The 23344-nt window shown below is 43.4% G+C and overlaps 2 protein-coding genes and 1 non-coding gene across 5 annotated transcripts in view; 2 read left to right on the plus strand and 1 right to left on the minus strand.

Annotated features, from left to right (window-relative positions):
• The window catches only part of IPP (intracisternal A particle-promoted polypeptide), a 50949-nt gene extending 38342 nt beyond the window's left edge, over positions 1-12607 (plus strand). For both annotated transcript variants that reach the window (XM_049774766.1, XM_049774767.1), the window contains 2 exons: positions 877-1097; positions 12268-12607. In XM_049774766.1, the coding sequence (XP_049630723.1) occupies positions 877-1097; positions 12268-12492 (446 nt within the window). In that variant the 3' untranslated portion in view covers positions 12493-12607. The remainder of the gene's footprint in view (positions 1-876; positions 1098-12267) is intronic.
• Positions 12608-13597: 990 nt separating this feature from the next.
• LOC126012939 (U6 spliceosomal RNA) lies at positions 13598-13704 on the plus strand. The gene has a single exon (XR_007497281.1). It is a non-coding gene; the product is annotated as a U6 spliceosomal RNA (small nuclear RNA).
• A 3559-nt stretch (positions 13705-17263) lies between these two features.
• Positions 17264-23322, minus strand: TMEM69 (transmembrane protein 69). 2 transcript variants are annotated; one of them, XM_049775015.1, is made up of 2 exons: positions 23250-23322; positions 17264-18050 (listed from the first exon to the last, which is right to left on the minus strand). In XM_049775015.1, the coding sequence occupies exons 1-2, from the start codon at positions 23289-23291 to the stop codon at positions 17340-17342; spliced, it is 753 nt and encodes a 250-aa protein (XP_049630972.1). In that variant the 5' UTR covers positions 23292-23322; the 3' UTR covers positions 17264-17339. The 2 variants fall into 2 exon arrangements, 1 of the variants encoding a protein (XP_049630972.1); XR_007496747.1 differs by lacking the exon at positions 23250-23322 and adding an exon at positions 21538-21781 and having other exon boundaries at positions 17916-18050.
• Positions 23323-23344: the final 22 nt, after the last annotated feature.

Here is a 23344-nt window from a genome sequence, read left to right on the forward strand (position 1 = left end):
GGATGTTTGCCTTTCATGCAAGACGGTGGTTCGAATCCCGTCCCCCGAGCCTACCAGGAGCAATTTCTGAGCATAGAGCCAGGAGTAACCCTGAGCGCTGCCGGGTGTGACCCTCCCAAAATAAATAAATAAATAAATAAATAATTTGAAAATAAATTCACACATTATGCCTCCCCCAGACAAGGAAATAGTACAGGGATTGACACTGCCCTGCACGCTACCAACCCTGCTTAGATCCCTGGCACTATATATATATTAGCAATGAGAATGGTTAGTGTTCACAGAGGCAGAACCAATGAATACCTTTGGGAGGGGCCAAAAACCAAAACCTTAAAATAAAGAAATAATTCACACCTCTAATTCTTAGCAACATGTTTAAATGTGAGCTATGATAAATTAGACAGAAATAGGGGCCAGAGAGATAGCATAGAGGTAGGGCATTTGCCTTGCAGCAGAGGGACGATGGTTTGAATCCTGGCATCCCATATGGTTCCCTGAGCCTTCCAACAGCGATTTCTGAGTGTAGAGCCAGGAGTAACCCCTGAGTGCTGCCGGGTGAGTTCCAAAAATCAAAAGAAAAAAAATTGTTTCTCATCTTTGTCCAAGAAAATGGAAACAAAAATAAGAAAATGGGACTACATTAAACCAGAAATCTTATGTACCTCAAAGAAAATGGTGACCAGGATTCAAAGACTACCCATGGACTGAGAGAAACTATTCACCCAATACCTATCTGATAAGGGATTGATATCTAAGATGTATAAGATACTGGTAGAACTTAACAAGAAAAAAAAATCTAACCTCATCAATTAATAGTTATTATAAATATTTGTTAAATTTTTCTATAGCATCTGAACAAAACTGTTCCACTTTCAGGTTTAATTTATGTAATTGGAGGAATCAGCAATGAAGGAATAGAGCTTCGTTCTTTCGAGGTTTATGATCCACTTTCCAAGCGATGGTCTCCACTTCCTCCCATGGGAACTAGAAGAGCTTACCTTGGAGTGGCTGCACTCAATGACTGCATCTATTCTATTGGAGGGTGGAATGAGACAGAAGATGCTCTTCATACAGTAGAAAAGTATTCCTTTGAAGAGGTAGGTTGGATAATTTCAGATGTTTAATACCCTGTTACTCTTTCAGTGTTTGTGAGATCTAGAATAATGTGTATTCTTTTCATTCATGAGATTAATATTGATGAAGGCTTTCATCTTTTTTCCCCAAGAATAAGCTTTTTTTATGGGGGGGGGGGGCGCATTACACTCAGTGGCACTCAGAGATTACTCCTGGTTCTGCACTCAGAAATCACTCCTGGCAAGCTTGTAGATCCACATGAGATGCCTGAAATCGAACCAGGGTCCACCTGGGTTTACTACAGCATGCAATGCAAACACCCTATTGCTGTGTTATTGCTCCAGCACCAAGATAAGCTTTTAAGGTCATTTTTCTATTAACATTGATTTTTTTATTCCATTGACTTCTGTTCTTATTTATTTTCCATTCATTTGTTTTAGGTTTAATTTGCCATTTTTTTGTTTTGTTTTTGGGTCATACCTGGCAGCACTCAGAGGCTACTCCTGGCTCTACGCTCAGAAATCGCCCCTGGCAGGCTCAGGGAACCATAAGGGATGCTGGGATTCGAACCTCCGTCCTTCTGCATCCAAGGCAAACACTTTACCTTCATGCTATCTCTCCGGTCCCATTAATTTGCTTTATTATTAATTTTTTGTGATGCTAGGGATTGAACCCAGGACTTCATACACTTGCAAATACCACTGTGATACAACTCATGCCATCTTTTTCTAGATTTTTTTTTTTTTTTGGTTTTTGGGTCACACCCAGCAGTGTTCAGGGGCTACTCCTGGCTCTACGCTCAGAAATTGCCTCCGGCAAGCTCAGGGACCCTATGGGATGCTGGGATTCGAACCTCTGTCCTTTTGTATGCAAGGCAAAGCCTTGCCTCCATGCTATCTCTTCGCCCCCCCCCTTTTCTAGATTCTTAAAATGAAACTTAGATGTTTTAGTTTATTGTTTTATGAGGGGGCTTCCCAAATAGTAGGTTCAGGGGATAAGAGGTTCACTCAGTGTTACTCAATTAACCATCATGTTTCAGTGTTGGGGTCTGACAGTATAGTATTGCTTGGACTCAGTGGTGCTGAGAGCCACTAAGACCACTGTGGCAGTACTCAGGGACCTCTAATATTATCCTGGCAGTGAATGGAGGGACCATATAGTACTCAGATCAAATCTGGGACCTTGAACATGCAAAGTATGTTCCTCCTTCATATATTGTCTAGTTATATTTGGGCCACAGGGAGTTGTACTGAGGAGCTATTTCCAGCATAGTGCTAAGAAACCTTGCAGTATGAGGGATGGAACCTGGTGGAACCTGGGCCTCTTGCATACAGTGAATGTGCTGTATCCCCTAGCTAGGTGAACTAGCTTTCTTCTTGTTCTATATTAATTGATCTTAATCCTTCCTTTTATATCTCACAAAACTATCAAATCATAAATTGTTTGAAGAACTGCTTTGCCTGCACATTGTGTTTTGTTTTGTTTTGTTTGTTTTTGGTCTATTTCTGGATCTGAGCTCAGGGATTGCTCCTGGTAGATTTGAGGGAACATATGGTATGCTGCAGATCTAACCCAAGTCAACCATATGCAGGGCAAGCACCCTACCTGCTGTGCTCTCTGGCCTCCATATATATATATATATATATATATATATATATATATATATATATATATTATATTTTTTTTGTTTTTTGTGCCACACCCGGCGGTGCTCAGGGGTTACTCCTGGCTGTCTGCTCAGAAATAGCTCCTGGCAGGCACGGGGGACCATATGGGACACCGGGATTCGAACCAACCACCTTTGGTCCTGGATTGGCTGCTTGCAAGGCAAACGCCACTGTGCTATCTCTCCGGGCCCTGATTCTACTTTTTTTGTTTGCTTTTTTGGGGGGCCCACACCAAGTGACCCACAGGGGTTACTCCTGGCTATTCACTCAGAAATTGCTCCTAGCGGGCCCGGAGAGATAGCACAGCAGCGTTTGCCTTGCAAGCAGCCGATCCAGGACCAAAGGTGGTTGGTTCGAATCTTGGTGTCCCATATGGTCCCCCGTGCCTGCCAGGAGCTATTTCTGAGCAGACAGCCAGGAGTAACCCCTGAGCACAGCCGGGTGTGGCCCAAAAACCAAAAAGAAATTGCTCCTAGCTTGAGGGACCACAAGGGACATCAGGGATCAAACCAAGGTCCTTCCTGGATCAGCCGTGTGCAAGGCAAACGCCCTACTCCTGTGTTATCGCTCTGGCCCCAATTGACTCTACTTGTATTCCATTTGAACAAAGAACATAATTTGTATAATTTGTCTTTTTTGTTTTTGGTTTTTTTTTTTTTGGTCACATCCGGCAGACTCAGGGTTTAATCCTGGTTCTGTGCTCAGAAATCACTCCTGGCAGGCTCAGGGGACCATATGGGATGCCGGGAATTGAACTCGGGTCCATCTCGGTAGGTAGGGTGTGCAAGGCAAATGCCCTACCACTGTGCTATCACTTCAGGTCCTCCCTTTTTTAAATTTTTCTTGATGTACCTAGAAGGGACTTATATTTTGCTGAGTTGAGTTTAGCTTTATAAATGTTAATTAGATCAAATGTATTTGATTTATTCGTCTTCCCTTCAGCTTATCCAACTCATTGACAAAACTTTCCAATTGTTTTGCCAATTACTAAGTAGTAGTATTGATAACTTCATAGGTAATCATGGATTTGTCTGTTTCTTTCATTTCTGTCATGCTTGTGATATGCGTTTTGACTGTTAATAATGAACAGATTATTGTTTTGTTTATCTTTGTCTCTGATAATCCTTGTTCTGAAGTCTGTGTCTGATATTAATGTAGTCAAGCTTTCTTTTGGTTAGTTTTTGCATGGTTTATCCTTTCTACTTTAATACTATGTATGTCTGTAAACTACAATTATTGTAAGGTAATGTGGTTATTGTGATTTGTGAGTATGTATAGGCATATGTGAGAGAGATTTTATTTTTCCAAGTCTAGCTTAAGCTCTTAGAGATGAAAAGAGCTTTCTTTCTTTTTTTTTTTTGGGGGGGTCACACCCGGCAGTGCTCAGGGGTTACTCCTGGCTCCAGGCTCCAAAATCGTCCCTGGCAGGCACAGGGAACCATATGGGATACCGGGATTCAAACCACCGTCCTTCTGCATACAAGGCAAATGCCTTACCTTCATGCTACCTCTCCAGCCCGGAAAAGAGCTTTCAAGGCCTGAGATCACCTTCACTGATGAGGGAAGGCCTTGGTTTCAGTTACAACCTGATGTCTGAGCCATGTGAGAGCTGTGGACACACCTTTCCTGGTCAGCTGTAGGGTGAGGTTGTTGTCTCTGGAAGACAGGGGTATCCGTGGGAGGCAGGGTGTTTTTTTTTTGTTGTTTTTTTTTTGTGGTTTTTGGGTCACACCCTGCAGTGCTCAGGGGTTACTCCATGCTCAGAAATTGCTCCTGGCAGGTACGGGGGACCATATGGGACGCCTGGATTCGAACCGATGACCTTCTGCATGAAAGGCAAACGCCTTTACCTCCATGCTATCTCTCCGGCCCCTGCAATTTGTTTTATACTTAATCACTGCTATACTGGCCCGATCTTGCTCATTCCGTTTTGGGATCTGTATCTTTCTCATGTAGCCGCCATTCTGGCCTTGGTATTGAGGTGCCCATAGTTGAAACAGCTTTGGAATAATATCTTTCTCCCTGAGCCCAGAAGTCAACCATTCACATGGCCTGTTTTGGTGTCTCTCAGCTTCCAATAACTTTTTTTTTTTGGTTTTTGGGTCACACGGGCAGCGCTCAGGGATACTCCTGGCTTTATGCTCAGAAATCGCCTCTGGCAAGCACAGGGGACCATATGGGATGCTGGGATTTGAACCGATGACCTTCTGCATGAAAGGCAAACACCTTACCTCCATGCTATCTCTCCGGCCCCCAGCTTCCAATAATCTATGAGCTTCTCTGCGTAACCCTTCATCTTGCCCATGCGTGCTCAGGACGCCGCCTCAATACATTCCTGTCCAATCAGTGAACCAGTGCTGTTAGTAGGTTCAGTTCCATAGTAGGTGGATGAGACACTTGGGACCAAGGCCCAGACAGTGAAATATGTGGCCATGGAGATGGCGGTGGCAACTGTCAGCTGTATGTTGGCTAGCTCCTCTGGCTCCTGACCAGCTGTTGTGTATGTAAACATTTCCATGGGATTATTATGTTACTGATCCTATCCTCATAGGTGATAGTGCCCTACCCTAGAGTGTGACCTGGCATTCTGCTCCCACCCTAGGGTGGTACCTGATTCTGATGTATAAAAGCAAGGGTCTGTGGAAGGCAGGGGCTTTTTTTGGGAGGACTGATTCTGGGGCTTTTGGCTTCAGCCTTATCCACTGAATAAAGCTGATATCTTCTGAAGCCTGACTACCTGTTAGCTTTATACCCACTGCATTCACCTCAGGGTGAACAGGGTGGCAGGCGCATGTTCTGAGCTGGTGGAGAACGACCTCATCCTCCATCTCTCCATCATTCAGCCCCATAAAGAACTGACTTGCAACAACCAGCCATAACTGTATTGTACAGTTATTTCTTCAACTAGCTTTTGGTGGTTGCTGTGAGGATTATATTATCTAAAAATAGGTATTAATCAAATCTACTTCCATATATTAGTTCACTTTTAGTGTTAGAAACTTATGAAAAATTGAGGCAGGAGAGATAATATATGGGTAGGGTACTTGCTGTGCATTTGACTGACCTGGGATTGATTCCCAGTACTACATATACTCTCCGGAGTTCCACGAGGAGTGATCCCTGAACACACCAGGTATGGCCCCCAAACAAAAGAAAAAGAGCTAGCGGAGGGGTTTAGAGCAATAGCACAGCAGGTAGGGCGTTTTTCTTGCACTTAGCTGACCCAAGATTGACACTCAGCAGCCCATATGGTCCCTGGAGCCTACCAGGAATGATTTTTGAGAGGAAAGTCACTAGTAACCACTGAATACCTCTGACAGGTATGACCCCAAAACGAAAGAACAAAAGGAACCTAAAAGATAGTTTGATAGGTTTTAGGGCATGCTTTTCATGCAGGTGGGCTGCTGTCCATTCCCTGCTTAGCATGATCCCCTATGCACCTCAAGTAGTGACCCTGAGCACTGATCCAGGAGTAGCTCCTAATCCCAAGAGTGTGGCTGATATTTGTCATTCCATATGCTGATGCAATATATCATATTAATTGACTTATAAATATATTGAATCATCCTTATATTCCTGGGGTAAGTCTCATTGACCTTGCTAGTGGACTCTCTAGGGTAGACTTTCTAGGCTGCTATTTAAGGGAACATCCAGTGCCAGCAATCAAACTGGGGTCAGCTACATACAAATCATGCATCTTAAACCTTAATATCCCTTCAGCTCCTAGGACATTTGGAGAGATAGAGCAAGTATTTTTATTCCAGAGGAATAAGAAACTTGGGTATAGAGTGGCATATTACTACATAGTAAATAACAGATCCAATTTGTCTAGGGATTGGAGAGATAGCACAGCGGTAGGGCATTTGCCTCTCAAGCAGCCGATCCAGGACGGACAGTGGTTCGAATCCTGGCATCCCATATGGTCCTCGTGCCTGCCAGCGATTTCTGAGCGCATAGCCTCCGGAGTATCCCCTGAGCACAGCCAGGTGTGACCCAAAAAACAAACACAAACAAACAAAAAAACAAGACCTTTAAAAAAAAAGTTGGAGAGCATGTGAAGAAAAAGGAACCCTCTTATACTACAATGAAAATGTAAGTTGGTGCAATCATTTTGGAAAAAATTAAGGAGCCTCCTTAGTAAGCTAATGATAGAGCTATCATGTGACCCAGCAATCCACTTTTAGGTATCTATTTCAAGTGTGTGGAAACATGACAAAAAGTTATATGTACCCAGATGGTTTGCAGCATGAAACTACGGAGGGCTGGAGAAATAGTTCAATGGGTTGGGCCAGAGCACTGGTTTGCATGTAAGTAGCCTAGATGTGATGCTGGGGGTACTTATAAATGCCAGAGATTAAATATTGGTCAGCTACATGCAAGGCAAGCCCTACAATCACTGTATTGTCTTTTTGTTTTATTTTGCTTTGTTTTTGGGCCGCATCCTTCGGCACTCAGGGGTTACTCCTGGCAGGCTCAGGGGACCTTATGGGATGCTGGGAATCGAACCTAGGACTGTCTCATGTTAGCTGCATGCAAGGCAAACACCCTACCACTATGCTATCTCCCCCACCACCACCCCAAACTATTTTTTTTAATAATTTTTTAATTTTGAATTATGAGAACAAAGGATGCAAAGAAAGAGGATAAGGTAAAGTTACAGTGGAAGGACAATCACCCATAACATAATTATCAGAAGAAGTCCCCTTGCTGATATCTTAACTTTGAACTTTCACCAAAGAAAGTTAAGATAAATAAAACAGAATCCATGTGCAATTACTTTGTCCCTCAAGTCCCCAGATTGTAGCACATTATAATATTTCTTAACAGCACACAAGGCAATCTAAAGCCATCAAACTTACGTAACTCCTTAAACATTAGAGGCATAGTATTTTTTACATTTCCATGTACATGCATATTAGCTTAAGTTAACCTCAAATTTTAAGTGGGTGCGTTTTAAGGATTAGAGTCAAAGGAGCACAGTAAAAACGGTGTTAGAGTGGCAATTGTTGTTTGCATAGGCCCACCAAAATATGAGAGGCATGGAAAGGAATAACCTTGGCCTAACTACAAAGAGATCCTACCCCTGAAGTTTCCTGGCATAAGACCAGCTCTAGGCCTCAGGAAAGTTATCGTTCGCTCCAAGACATTGTCCGTAGCGCCAACACACTTATCACACAGTCTCTGTTGTTGGTCTCATGTTTCTGTATTAAAGATTCTGGAATCTGCATGTCCTACATTGAAGTCATGATGTGGAGTGCCTTCTCGTTTCACCTCACCATGAAAGGGCAATGCAGGAAGCCCTGTCCTGTAAGCAGGTTGTTGTTGTTGTTAAGTCTTCTCAGTGTTAAGGGAAGTCTCTTTTGAGCAGGACGATGTCTGAGCAGTGGTAGGGTCTTCCGTGGTAGAGGATTGCTTCCAGGTGATGTTATAGACAAACCTCACAATTAAGGGGCAATACAGCAAGCCCTGTCCAGTAAGCAGGTCATTGTTCTTGTTGTCTTCTCAGTGTTAAGCGGTGTCTCTTTTGAGTAGATCGATGTCAGAGCAGCTGTAGGGTCGTCCCTGGTACAGGAATGCCTCCGAGTGATGTTATATACAACCTTGGATGTTTTGTAAATGTCTTCTGTAGATCAAGGGGTAAATGGAGAATGCCCATTCTTCTGAGGCCTGTGCCAGGTCTTTATGTCAATGTTCAGGGTGTAAGGTCTCATTGCACTACAACATTTGTGTGTTCTCATTTCTATTAGATAAGAACTTATTGGTATGTATAGTATTTTCCCATGTTAGTGTGCCTACGCAAACAAGATATAAAGCCACGTGGTGCTATCAGATATATGGGGGCATAAGAACATTTCCAACAAGACCCATGACTTGGTTCAAACATAAGTATTAAACTGAGGGATTGTTTCACACCAAATTCCATATTGAGCAGTTCACAAAGAGAAGATAAAAAACATGGGGGGGGGGGAATCATCACTGTATAAGAAAGTATTTAGCAAAAGTTATAGCCGTCAAAGAAAACACCCATAAAATGATGAAAAGATATGTGTCCTTTTTATGCCTTTTAAAATAGTTGGGTGGGTGTTAACTCTAGGGCACCACTTTGGTCTGTGACTTAGGACTCAACATTACTTAAGTTAGAAAGGGTAAAAAAGGAATAATGATGATAGGAGTTAAAGAAGTTAAAGAGAAATATGAACTTATGAAGGGGTATGCAACAGGGCAGAGTACAAAATGGACATTCTGCATACATAAAAACATAATTCAATGATAGTGAGTACTATTAATGTTTCTTGTGAGAGTACGATTAATGTTTCTTGTGAGAGTACTATTAACGTTTCTTGATTTTGAAAATGTAGACTGGACAGAGATTACCAGTGCCAGCCAAACCTCCTCCTGCTAGACTCCCGGCTCCCAGGAAGGAGAGATCCTTCAAGAAGCTGGGAGACCAGAAGTTCAGAGCCCCACCCAGACCCTCCCTAAGGAGCCGCATGGATAGTGGGGGAAGGCCTAGGGTACCTTCAAGCTCCACCAAGGGACCCAACTCACCGGCTTGCCCAGGCGTGTGGCCCCGGGAAGCCCTGGAGATCTGGAGCAAGGCGGCAGACGGGTGCTGGGGTTACCCAAGTCCCGCACCCCCCCCTAGGCCTGGCCAAGCAGGCCTCCGGCATGGCAGGGGCCTGCCAAACCTCCTCCTGCTAGACTCCCGGCTGGGAATCGAACCTAGGACCGTCTCATGTTAGCTGCATGCAAGGCAAACACCCTACCACTATGCTATCTCCCCCACCACCACCCCAAACTATTTTTATGGTTCCTTTTCCCTCCAAGTTTTTTTCAGAGAATAGAGTATGCCAAACAATATAAAACTCTTTTTCAGTTTGTTTTGTTTTGTTTTTGAGTCACACCTGGTTACACTCAGGGGCTACTCTGACACTGCTTAGAAATTACTCCTGGGCTGGAGAGATAGCATGGAGCTAAGGTTTTTGCCTTGCATGCAGAAGGTCAGTGGTTTGAATCCCAGCATTCCATATGGTTCCCCAGGAGCGATTTCTGAGTGTAGAGCCAGGAGTAACCCCTGAACACTGCCAGGTATGATCCAAAAACAAAAACAAAGGGGCCGGAGAGATAGCATGGAGGTAAGGCGTTTGCCTCTCATGCAAAAGGTCATCGGTTCGAATCCCGGCGTCCCATATGGTCCCCTGTGCTTGCCAGGAGTGACTTCTGAGCATGGAGCCAGGAGTAACTCCTGAGCACTGCCGGGTGAGACCCAAAAACCAAAACAAAACAAAACAAAACAAACAAACAAACAAACAAAATAAAAAGTCAATTGCTGTTCGTTATATTCTCTTAGATATTTATAAAGCCTATTAGCATATTAAATACTTGAAAAATTTTTTCTGTATATAAGCTTTTTTACATTAGAGATTTGTGAACTTGTGCTTTTGTTTCATATTTGTATGAGGGTAATCTATTCCATAGAAAGTGTTTCTCAGGGGGCAGGAGAGATAGCATGGAGGTAAGGCGTTTGCCTTTCATACAGAAGGTCATCGGTTCGAATCCTGGCACCCCATATGGTCCCCCGAGCCTGCCAGGAGTGATTTCTGAGCGTGAAGCCAGGAGTAACCCCTGAGCGCTGGCGGTGTGACCCAAAAACCAAAAAAAAAAATAAAAAAAGAAAGTGTTTCTCAGGGGGTCAGAGTAGTAATATATTGGGTAGGGTGTTTGCCTTGCTCTCAAACAGCCAGATTCAATCCCTGGCTTCCCTTTTGGTCTCCTGAGCAAGTATTTTTCAGGATGTAGTCCTATCTATATAGGATTTCTAAATTATTTCCTGATTCTAATCTATATTTATAACCATGAGTATATTTTTCAATTATTTCCTGTTAAACTCACTACATTGTTTATACCTACTTGAAAATTCACAGACAGCCAGGAGTAACCCCTGAGCACCACCAGGTGTGGCCCAAAAACCAAAAAAAGAAAAAAAAAATTGGCCCGGAGAGATAGCACAGCGGTGTTTGCCTTGCAAGCAGCTGATCCAGGACCTAAGGTGGTTGGTTCGAATCCCGGTGTCCCATATGGTCCCCCGTGCCTGCCAGGAGCTATTTCTGACCAGACAGCCAGGAGTAACCCCTGAGCATCACCGGGTGTGGCCCAAAAACAAAACAAAAAATAAAAAAAAAGAAAATTCAAAATTTTGAATGGGTATAGCTGAGCAGTAGAGCATTTGCCTTGCATGTATGAGTTCTTGGACTTTTTTTTTTTTGGTTTATGGACCACACCTGATGACGCTCTGGGATTACTCTTGGCCATGCGCTCAGAAATCACTCCTGACTTGAGGGACCATATGGGACGTGGTCCTTCCTAGGCTAGCGTGTGCAAGGCAGATAGATGCCTTACACCCTGTGCCATCACTCTGGCTCCGATTTGATCCCCAGTACCACACACACAATTCTGTAAGATGGGGCCAAAGTGGTGGCACAAGCCGTAATACTAGCATAGGACAAACCATGATTTGATCCTCTGGTGTCCCATATAGTCCCCCAAGCCAGCAGCGATTTCTGAGCACATAGCCAGGAATAAATAACCCCTGAACACCAGGGTTACAGTTGCCCCCACCTCAAAAAAATATGTAAGATGGACAATGGAGATAGCTCAGAAGACTGAAGGGCATGCTAGTTGAATGTGTGCACCAACACTTGTCAACAGTTGTCTCCTGAACACTGAGTATATTCAGGAGTAATCTCTAATCACTGAGTTGTAAGTAGCCCTTAAAACAAACAAAATGACGGGGGCCGGCATGGTGGCGCTAGAGGTAAGGCGTCTGCCTTGCCAGCGCTAGCCTAGGATGGACCACGGTTCGATCCCCCGGCATCCCATATGGTCCCCCAAGTCAGGAGCGACTTCTGAGCGCATAGCCAGGAGTAACCCCTGAGCGTTACCGGGTGTGGCCCCCCAAAAAAAAACAAAAAAAAATGTTGAATGTATGTATTTATATGACTGCATTGTGAGTTTGAATATTAAACGTTTAAAGATACAAAGTAGGGGCCGGAGCCATACCACAGTGGTAGGGCGTTTGCCTTGCACTCGGCCAAACCAGGACAGACCCCAAGTTTGATTCCCGGCATCCCATATGGTCCCCAGAGCCTGCCAGGAGTGATTTCTGAGTGCAGAGCCAGGATTAACCTCTAAGTGCCACAGGATGTGACCCAAAAATAAAAACCAAAACCAAACAAAAAGACACAAAGTAGGACTGGACTGGAGAGATAAGCAGTGGGGAAGGCACTTGCCTTGCATAGAGCTGACTTTTTTTTTTTTTCCTCTTGACTTGGTTTTAATCCCCAACATCCATATTGTCCCCCAAGTCCCAACAAGGAGTCATCCCTGAGTGCTGAGCAAAGAGTAAACCTGGGCATTGCTAGATGTAGTCCCAAAACAAAAAGGCCCAGATATCTGATTGTTGAGCTGTTTATTCTGTTATGATTTTGACCTGCCTTTTTTTTTTTTTTTCCCATCCTCTTTCCAGGAAAAATGGGTTGAAGTTGCCTCAATGAAAGTGCCTAGAGCTGGTATGTGTGTTGTAGCAGTCAATGGGCTTCTGTATGTTTCTGGAGGACGATCTACCAGCCATAATTTCTTGGCCCCAGGTACCTTGGATTCAGTTGAAGTTTATAACCCTCATTCAGATACATGGACAGAAATTGGGAACATGATCACCAGTCGCTGTGAAGGAGGTGTTGCTGTACTGTAACAGAAGAAATATTTTGAAAATATAGGATCTGCTCTTTTGCAAGTCAAACATGTATTTGGTACTAGGACCCTGTAGTTTATTGAATTTTCACATATTTAGTAGATAAATGGCAAAATGTTTATTTTTAAGATTTTAATTGGATTAATATAGAACTCATAAATTTTCAAGTTTGCAAGTAGAAATGCTTTCTCTGTCCTAGAATTATTTAATTCTCTAGTCCTACAAGTGTCAAGTACTATTTGTAAAAATAATTTGCTGTTGGGGCCGGAGAGATAGCATGGAGGTAAGGCGTTTGCCTTTCATGCAGGAGGTCATCGGTTCGAATCCCAGCGTCCCATATGGTCCCCTGTGCCTGCCAGGAACAATTTCTGAGCCTGGAGCCAGGAATAATCCCTGAGCACTGCCGGGTGTGACCCAAAAACCACACACACAAAAAAAAATAATAATTTGCTGTAAGTTTCCTGGAAAATAGTCCTGTCATTTCTTTTTCAGTTCAATTGAAAGTTTGACATAATTTTTATGTAATATAGGAATATCAATTATACAGTTTAAAGATGTTTATTTGGGCATAGTATGTGGCTCAGTGGTATAGCACATATCTTGCATGTATAAAGTTTTTTTTTTTTTTTTTTTTTTTTTTTGGTTTTTGGGCCACACCCTGTGACGCTCAGGGGTTACTCCTGGCTATGCGCTCAGAAGTTGCTCCTGGCTTCTTGGGGGACCATATGGGACGCCGGGGGATCGAACCGCGGTCCGTCCTAGGCTAGCGCAGGCAAGGCAGGCACCTTACCTCCAGCGCCACCGCCCGGCCCCGCATGTATAAAGTTTTCATTTCAAAAATGTATTTATAGAAAAAAATATAAATACAGAAAAATGTATTTACATTCATGTGATTTTTTTCTTATTTTGGTTTTTGGGTCACACCCGTCAGTGTTCAAGGGTTACTACTGGCTCTATGCTCAGAAATCACTCCTGGCAGGCTCAGGGGAACATATGGGATGCCAGGATTTGAACCACCGCCCTTCTATATGCAAGGCAAATGCCCTACCTCCATGCTATCTCTCCAGCCCCCAATTTTTCTTTTTTTTTAATATATTATAAATTAGTGCTTGCTTCGGCAGCACATATAGTAAAATTGGAATGATACAGAGAAGATTAGCATGGCCCCTGTGCAAGGATGACACGCAAATTCGTGAAGCGTTCCATATTTAAAAATATAAATTATATTCATATCCAATGGTGCTTATATAGTAAGTATGTTTTAAATATTCAAAATATTATAGGGCCAAAGAGATAGCAAAGCGGTAGGACATTTGCCTTGCACACAGCTGATCCAAGACAGGCGGTAGCTCGAATCCTGGCATCCCATATGGTCCCCCGTGCCTGCCAGGAGTAACCCCTGAGCATAGAGCAGGAGTAACCCCTGAGTGCTGCTGGGTGTGACCCAAAATCCCTCAAAATAATAAAAATTTAGTTAACTCATATTTATGAATTCTGTCTTTTTTTAAAAATAAATCCGTATTTAAGCACCATGATTATAAGCAAGTTTGTAGTTGGGTTTCAGTCATAAACAGAATACCCCCTTCACCAGTGCAACATTCCCACCACCAATGCCTCCCTCTCCCCCCACCCCTGCCTGTATTTGCGACAAGCATTCTACTTCTCTCATTCTTTAACAGTCATGCTAGTTGTTAATGCAGTTATTTCCCTAATAGCATTCAACACTCCTTGCGATGAGCTTCAAATTGTGAGTTAGTCCTTCTGGCCCTTCCAGCCCTTAATTCTATTGTCTCTGGGCCTTATTACAATGTCTTTAATTTTTCTTAAAATCCATAGATGAGCGGCTGGAGCCGTGATGCTAGAGGTAAGGCATCTGCCTTGCAAGTGCTAGCCTAGAACAGACTGATGTTCGATCTCCCGGCATCCCAAGACAGGAGTGATTTCTGAACACATAGCCAGGAGTGATCCCTGAGTGTCAACGGTTTTTTTTGTGGCCCAAAAACAAAAACATAGATGAGACTATTCTGTCTCTCTCTCTGTCTCTCTGTCTCTGTCTCTCTCTCTGACTTATTTCACTCAACATAATAGATTCCATGTACATCCATGTATAGGAAAATTTCATGACTTCATCTCTCCTGATGGCTGCATAATATTTCATTGTGTATATGTACCACAGTTTCTTTAGCCATTCATCTGCTGAAGAGCATCTTGGTTGTTTCCAGACTCTGGCTAATTGTAAATAGTGCTGCAATGAATATAGATGTAAGGAAGGGATTTTTTTTTTTTTTTTTTTTTTTTTTTAGGAAGGGATTTTTGAATTGTATTTTTGTGTTCCTAGGGTATATTCCTAGGAGTGGTATAGCTGTATAATAGGGGAGCTCAATTCCCAGTTTTTTGAGGAATCTTCATATTGTTTTCCATAAAGGCTGAATTAGACGGCATTCCCATCAGCAGTGAATAAGAATCCCTGTCAGCACTGATTGTTCTTGTTATTTGTGATGTATATCAGTCTCTGGTGTAGAGCACAATTTTTCATGGCCATAGTTTAATCTACACAGCAGAAACATGATAAAACTTCTGCCTTTTTAATTTTTTTTTTGTTGTTGTTTTTTTTTTTTTTGGTTTTTGGGTCACACCAGGCAGTGCTCAGGGGTTATTCCTGGCTCCAGGCTCAGAAATTGCTCCTGGCAGGCACGGGGGACCATATGGGACGCCGGGATTCGAACCGATGACCTCCTGCATGAAAGGCAAACACTTTACCTCCATGCTATCTCTCCGGCCCCTAATTTATTTTTTGGACAGGGAGAAATTAGAGCTATACCTAGAATTCTCTGGGGTTGCTCAGCTGTGCTGAGGACAGTGTAGTGCTTGATATTGAACCCAGGTCTCTCACATGCAAAGCATGTTCTAGCCCTCTGAACTATTTCTTTTTTTTTTTGGTTTTTGGGCCACACCCGGCGTTGCTCAGGGGTTACTCCTGGCTGTCTGCACAGAAATAGCTCCTGGCAGGCACAGGGGACCATATGGGACACAGGACCACCTTTGGTCCTGGATTGGCTGCTTGCAAGGCAAACACCGCTGTGCTATCTCTCCGGGCCCCTCTGAACTATTTCTATCCTGAGCTATAAACTTTATTAGCAGCAGATATTGGGAGAGGTATATGGGAAATAACTATTTAGATATATCAACCTTTACTTATGATAAAAAGCATTTAAAAAAAGCTTCTCTTTTTGTTTATGAGCTACACTTGGTTGTACTCAGATCTGACTCCTGTGTCTGCACTCCTGGATGAAGATACTTATGGACCCATATAAAGTGCCAGGGTTCAAACTTGGGTCATCCACATGCAAGACAAGTGCCCTATCTGAACTATATCTCCAGACCCTCACTCATCTTGTTTGGTTTTGGAGTCATACCCAGCAATGCTCAGGGATTATTCCTAGCTTTTTGCTCCAGGGAGTGCTCAGAAGGACATATGAAATGCTGGGTATAGAACCAGAGGTTGGCTGCATTCAGACAAGCACCTCGTCTCTTTGACTCATTTCTTCCCCCTTTTTTTTTTTTTAATTTTTGGCCTTGAGCCGGAATGGTAGTACAGTAGTAAGACCTTGCACGTGCTGACCCAGGATGGACACGGGTTTGATTCCTGGCCTCCGATATGGGTCCCCCAAGCTAGGAGTAATTTTTTTTTCTTTTTTTTTTTTTTGCTAGGAGTGATTTTTGAGTGCAGAGCCAGGAGTAACCTGAGTGCTGCTAGGTATGGCCCAAAAAATGAAAACAAAAAGAAAAAAAAAAAGAAAAAATAATTTTTGGTCACACGCAGAGCTTACTCCTGGCTCTGTGCTCAGGTATCCCTGGCAGACCCATGTGCCATGTACCATATAGGGTACCAGGGATAGAATCTGGGTCAACTACATATAAGTCAAGTCCCTGTATCCCTGATGTTGAGAATGCAAGTGAGGGGGGCCGGGCGGTGGCGCTGGAGGTGCCTGCCTTGCCTGCGCTAGCCTAGGACGGACCGAGGTTCGATCCCCCGGCATCCCATATGGTCCCCCAAGAAGCCAGGAGCAACTTCTGAGCGCATAGCCAGGAGTAACCCCTGAGCGTCACAGGGTGTGGCCCAAAAACCAAAAAAAAAAAAAGAGAGAATGCAAGTGAGCGCAGAGCCAGTAGCAGCCCGAGCACTGCTGGGTGTGACCCAAGAACCAAAAAAAAAAAAAAAAAATTTAGATTGGCCTACAAGAATATTATAACTACATGCAGTTATTAAGCTCACAAAGCATGTATTTTTGAAAGCTGTGTCTCTTTAGGTTATTCTGAATAAATCACACACTGTTTCCTCACTGAAACAAGATTTTATGAATATAAGCTTTCTTTCCTTCGGTATCAATCATTCTATGGTCATTTTAGCACAGATTTTAACTAATAAGGTTAACAGTGATCTGGGTAGGGGGTGAGTAGGTCTTGCATGCAGCAGACCCAGGTTCAATCCCTAAAAACAAACATAAAAAAGATTATAAAAGAATTGCCACAGAAATATAAAAAACAGAATTTATTGTCTGTTTTGGTAGAGGTGATTTCTTCTGAGACGTCTGAAAGGATAATGTTCTAGGTTTTTCTCCTTGGCATATAGATGACAGTCTTTATATGCAAATGGCATTCCCATCATTGTTTCAAAAGTTCCCTTTTTAAAAACACTGGTAATATTACATTATAGTTTACCAACAGTACTCAATTTACCACCGTAGCCTCTCTTTTCACAGGAAAACTATCATTAGTGGAGGTAAAAATGTCAAAGAGAAGCTGAAAAGGTGATGTCACAAGCTAATATCATCTGAGGTTTATATTTATCCTACATGAGTAGGTCTCTTGGGACCTTTCTCTGGATAAATATCTTTAAGTAGTAAAGTAATTATAAACGAAAAAAAGGCCACCAAAGTGACTAGTATCCTCAGGGCTTTGAACCAATTGGGATAATGTGGCAAAAGAAAAAGTTCAAGGTGTAATGCTATCCCCAAACCTATTATTACAAAAACTATAGCTTCACTGAGTTTGTCTGATACTAAGAAAGCAAACCATGAAAATAAAAGTGGAGTTGCACTATTAGCCAAATTAAGATAATCTGGTTTAGCAGGACTACCTTCTGTCAGAGCAAAACCCCATCTAACCCCTCCCAAGAAAGATAAGAAACTAGCTCCATAAGCCATTTGAGCAAAAGCTAAAATAGGGATATAAGACTTTGTTATTGCCATGACCAGTGGTGGAGCAACAAAAGGGATTAGTCCTGCCAGAGTTAAGTATAATGCTGGCTTTGGGCTGTCAAGGAGGTAAGTGATGCTGCTTGGTGGCCTGGTTGGAGGTACTGGTTGCTTTTGCTTCTTAAAGTTGCAAGGAGAAGTATGATAGTTCTGAATCTTGCTTGTAAACAGTGGGTATGGCGAGAGAAGACAATGCCTTGGAAACAAAGGGGGGGCATATTTCTGGAGACATGTCTTGAGACAAAGTGTATCTGTTCTTATACTGAACCTTCTTCTGACTGTAAAAGGAGACTTCAGTATCTAGAAAGAAAATAGAACCAGAAGATTTTTTAATATGTAATACTAAACTTCATTGTTCATGCCAACCTGAAGCAAGAGAAACCATCTATAAAAAAAAAAACACATCTATCTTTTATTATCTCATCAAATTTTACAGAAAAAATGAACTGATTGCATCACTGTTGACTAATAATTAAATAGCTATTTAAAATACCAAAGAATGGGCTGAGCAACAATACAGTAGATTGGGCATTTGCCTTGTACACAGCCAACCTAGGTTTGATCCTGGCATCCCATATGTATTCCCAAGCACTGCTAGGAGTGCTTTCTGAGTCCAGAGTCAAGAATAATCCCTGGGCCCGGAGAGATAGCACAGCGGCGTTTGCCTTGCAAGCAGCCGATCCAGGACCAAAGGTGTTGGTTCGAATCCCGGTGTCCCATATGGTCCCCTGTGCCTGCCAGGAGCTATTTCTGAGCAGACAGCCAGGAGTAACTCCTAAGCACTGCCGGGTGTGAGGCCCCCCCCCCCAAAAAAAAAGAATCCCTGAGTATTTTCTGGGTGTGACCCAAACCATAAGCCAAAAAAGCTACTAAATATAAAAACTTCTAGGAGCCAGGGAGATAGTATAGTGGATAGGGCATTTGCCTTGCACAGGGATGATCCAGGTTCAATACCTGGCAAATCCTCGAGCCTGCTGGGGTAATTTCTGAGCCCTGTTGCATGTGGCCCAAAATCAAAACAATGAACGAAAAAACCTTCTAAACGGGCCAGGAATGTGACGCAAGCGGTAAAGCATAGGCTTTGCACATACAAGTCCCTAGCTTTTTTGTTTTGTTTTGTTTTGTTTGGGGGCCACACTTGGCGGTGCTCAGGGGCTACTCCTGGGTCTGCACTCAGATATCACTCGTGGCAGGTTTGGGGGGACCATATGAGATGCTGAGAAATCAAATCGGTGTCTGTCCTGGATTGGCCATGTGCAAGGCAAAAGCCCTATCTCTCTCTGGCCCTTTTTTTTTTTTTCTTTTTACAGGCCCTAGCTTTAATACCAGTCTCCCATGGTTTGTACACAGCACTGCCAGTTTTGGTCCCCACAATAAAAATAAAGAGGGTCTGGGCGGTGGTGCAAGCAGTAAGGCCTTGCCCGTGCTATCTTAGGACAGACCACAGTTTGACCCCCCAGCAACCCCCAAGCCAGGAGTAATTTCTGAGCGCATAGCCAGGAGTAATCCCTGAGCGTCACTGGATGCGCCCCCCCCCCCAAAAAAAAAATAAATAAAAAGTAAAGAGGGTCAGGGAAAAAGGGTACACATGCTTTGCATTCAGGAGTCCTTATACATATCCACATCATACAATTCCCTCAGAACCACCAGAAGCAAGCCCTGAGCACTGCAAGCTGTGTCTAAGTTGGAGGATATTGAGAGCTTGTTTGGAGGTTCTAGCAGGGGAGCGCAGCTACTCGTATACCCTTGACTGAAGAACAGTCCATCTCTATTTAGGGAAGCCCGTCCTCCTAGACCAAGGGCGCAGCTTCGGGAGGGACACACATGGAGCGATAAGGGAGGAAGGGGACACCCGCCTAGCCAGCCAGATCAGCCGAATCAACCCTGGTGATCAATGGGGTGACAGATGTCGCAGCCAGATGGCCCTCACATCCATAAGTTGGAGGATAAAAATAGAAGACAATGGGCTGGAGAGTGGTACAAGGATTGCACGAAGCTGATCCTTGTTTGATCCTCAGAACCTATTGTCCCGAGTATAAAGTGAGCCCCTCAGCACAGGTTGGATGGCCCAAACACCCTGCCCCTGTCAAAAAAAAAAAAATAAAATCAAGTCCCTCCTCCCCCAAATAGTATAGGAACCAGTAAGTTGGAGCCAGACGAATGGCTCAGTGGCAAAAGTGTCTGCCTTGGGGATCAGGTATAACTGTGAAAGAGCTTGCCTTACAAGTCTGAGGCCGGTAAGGTTACATGTCCGATCCCTGGTATGGCCCCATATGAGTATGATCCCAATAGAACTGCTGTTTAGAATCTCCTGTACCACAAGTAAATATGCCATCTGTGGTGCAGCTCAATGAAATGTGTATTGCCTTAGCAAGGCAATCAAATGTATGCAACTTCTGGTCATTGATACAACAGTAACACCAACAACAAAAAGAAGAGAAGGGGGGCTGGAGAGATAGCATGGAGGTGGGGCGTTTGCCTTGCATGCTTCAGAAGGATGGTGGGTTCGAATCCTAGCATCCCATCTGGTCCCCTGAGCCTGCCAGGAGCAATTTCTGAGTACAGAGCCAGGAGTAACCCGAGTGCTGCCAGCTGTGAACCAAGAAAAAAAAAGAAGAGAAAGGGATGGAGCCGGAGGGATAGCACATTAGTAGGGCATTTGCCTTGCACTGGGCTGAGCCAGGATGGGTCCCCTAAGCCCGCCAGGAGCAATTTCTGAACACAGAGCTGGGAGTAACCCCTGCCCACTGCTGGGTTGGCCCAAAAACAAAGACAAGAAATGGAATTTGAAAAAATAAGAGGAAAAGCAGCATCTCTTTTGCAAGTATTAAGGCACAAGTTTGATTCCTCCTTCTGCCCTCATGTGCCAAAGCTTGGTCCTAGCAGTTCTGGAATCCCCAGCCTAATAACAAGCAAAGATCTGGCCCATCAGTAAGGTGAGTGCAAGCACTCTTACTAAAGTGTGTGACCAGTGACTAATGCAAATAAAGACATGAGCCAAGACCTCAAATGCCAGAGAACACAACCAGGTTATGCAAGAGGGAATTAGGCCATGGATGTCACTTAGCAGTAGAGCACTTATCTTCATGCATGAAATGCTTGTGTTTGATCTGACACTAAACACAAATACATGTACACAGACACAAAATACATGGACCCAAAAAACCAAAATACACAGACCGGAGTGGTAGCACAGCAGTAGGGTGTTTGCCTTGTATGCAGCTGACCCAGGACGGACACGGATTCCATCCACAGCATTCCATCTGGTCTCCTGAGTCAGGAGTGATTTCTGAGCGCAGAGCTAGGAGTAACCTCTGAGCATCGCCACTTGTGGCCCAAAAAACAAAAAAGCAAAAACAAAAACAAAAACAAAAATCCCTCCAAAAAACCAGATACAAAATATGGAAAGTGTCTGAACACCACTACTAAAGGAGTAAAACCTCTGTCAAGCATATGTGCAAATACAACCCAAAGTAAGGACCACAAGAGACAGCGGGGGGGGGGGGGGGGGAAAGAGGGAGAAAAGGAGAAGTAGATGGAGAAGGGAACAGTGATTTTGTGTCAGTCTATCAGTATTATTCCAAAGATAAATAATTGAAGGAGGAAAGGTAAAAAGACTTGAACCTGAGATTTAGTTATTTTCCCTTCTATATGGCCTCTTCTATTTATATATTGCAAAAGAAAGAGCATTAATACTGGTAAAAGATTTTAACTCGAGGAACATAATCTGTCTTCCAACTTTGCTTTATAGAAGCCAGAGGCATAGTACAGTGGGTAGAGTGCTTACCTTGCAAGTGGTTTGATCCCTTGCACTCCATATGGTTCCAAGTCTCATCAGGAGTGATTCCTAAGTGCAGAGTCAGGAGTAAGCCCTGAGAACAGTCATGTGTAACCCCAAACCAACCAATAAACTTCTAATTTTTCTTTATAAATCACACATCTTTGTTTGTGTAGTGTTAGTGACTGAACTTGGGTCATGTTAAAAAAAAAGTGCTGTACACAGAGTAGAGAGATAAGACAGTACAGGACATGTCCATATTCATGTGGCAGACCCAGATTTGATTCCTGAGAAAAGTCAGGTCTGGCTCAAAAACCAATGTGCTCTACCACTGAGCCCCAGCCTCAGATTACACACTTTTCATAATTCCTTGTCTTTTATTTTTTTAGAGGGCCACACCCATTGGTGCTTAGAATTACTTCAGCTCTGCTCAGGGATCACTCCTGACAGGCTCAGGGGACCATATGGGATGCAAGGTTTAAACCTGGGTCAGTGTGTGCAAGGCAAACACCCTATCCACTGTGCTTCCTAACACTTTTGTCTTTTTCCCCCTTTTTTTGGGGGGTGGGTACTGGCCAGGAATGATCTCTGAGCACAGAGCCAGGAGTAAGTGAGCAGGCTGGGTCTGACTCAAAAAAATCAAAGCCAAAACAAATAGGGCTAGAGTGATAGAACAGAGTGGGTTATCTCTCTTGATGCAGCAGACCCAGGTTTGGATTCCTGGCATCCCATATGGTCTCCTGAGCCAACCAGGAGTAATTTCTTTTCTTTTTTTTCCGAGGGGAGGAACCATACGTGGCAGCACTCAGAGGTTACTCCTGGCTGTGTTTAGAAATCACTCCTGGCAGGAGGCGGAGAGATAGCATGCAGGTAGGGTGTTTGCCTTGCATGCAGAAGGACATTGGTTTGAATCCCGACATCCCATATAGTTCCTTGAGTCTGCCAGGAGTGATTTCTGAGCATAGAGCCTGAGTGAAGCCAGATATGACCCAAAAACCAAAAAAAAAAAAAAAAAAAAAAAGGCAGGCTCGGGGAACCATTCGAGATGCCAGGGATTGAACCTGGGTTGGCTGCATGCAAGGCAAGTGCCCTACCCACTGTGCTGTTACTCTGAGCCTCTCAAGAGTAATTTCTGAGTACAGAGCCAGGATTAACCTCTGATCACAACTGGGTATGACTGAAAAACCAAAAATAGAAAATCAAATTAAAAAAAGGATCATTACTGGCAGTGGTACGGGGACCATCAGATCTGGGTGTGCCGAATGCAAGGTAATACTCTACCTGATCTACGATATCTGGCCCTGTTGTTGACACTGCAACACTTTTCTGCTTGATAGTTCACTTTAGAATTTACCACTTAACGGAGCCGGAGAGATAGCATGGAGGTAAGGCGTTTGCCTTCCATGCAGAAAGTAGGTGGTTTGAATCCCAGCATCCCATATGGTCCCCTGAGCCTGCCAGGAGCAATTTCTGAGCATAGAGCCAGGAGTAACCAACCCCTGAGTTCTGCTAGGTGTGACCCAAAAAAAAAAAAAAGTAGAATTTACCACTTGATATATTAAAATATTTTAGTATTACTAAACAGTATTACTAAATATTAAATTATTTTAGTATTACTCAACAGAATAAATGAGGATATGAAGTTTCATCTTCTTTTTCCTGCAATTATTCCAGTTAAGCAATACCAGAAAATAGATTCAAATATGTGGTGAATAACTTACCTTGGAAGATGCCTGAGAAAATTTTTGGATGAAATGAAGCATACTGTATGTTATTGAAAATCTTGCTAAAAAAACGATGTCAAACAGTTTTGATT

The sequence above is a fragment of the Suncus etruscus genome, chromosome 6 (genome assembly GCF_024139225.1).
Source record: "Suncus etruscus isolate mSunEtr1 chromosome 6, mSunEtr1.pri.cur, whole genome shotgun sequence".
Classification (NCBI taxonomy): domain Eukaryota; kingdom Metazoa; phylum Chordata; class Mammalia; order Eulipotyphla; family Soricidae; genus Suncus; species Suncus etruscus.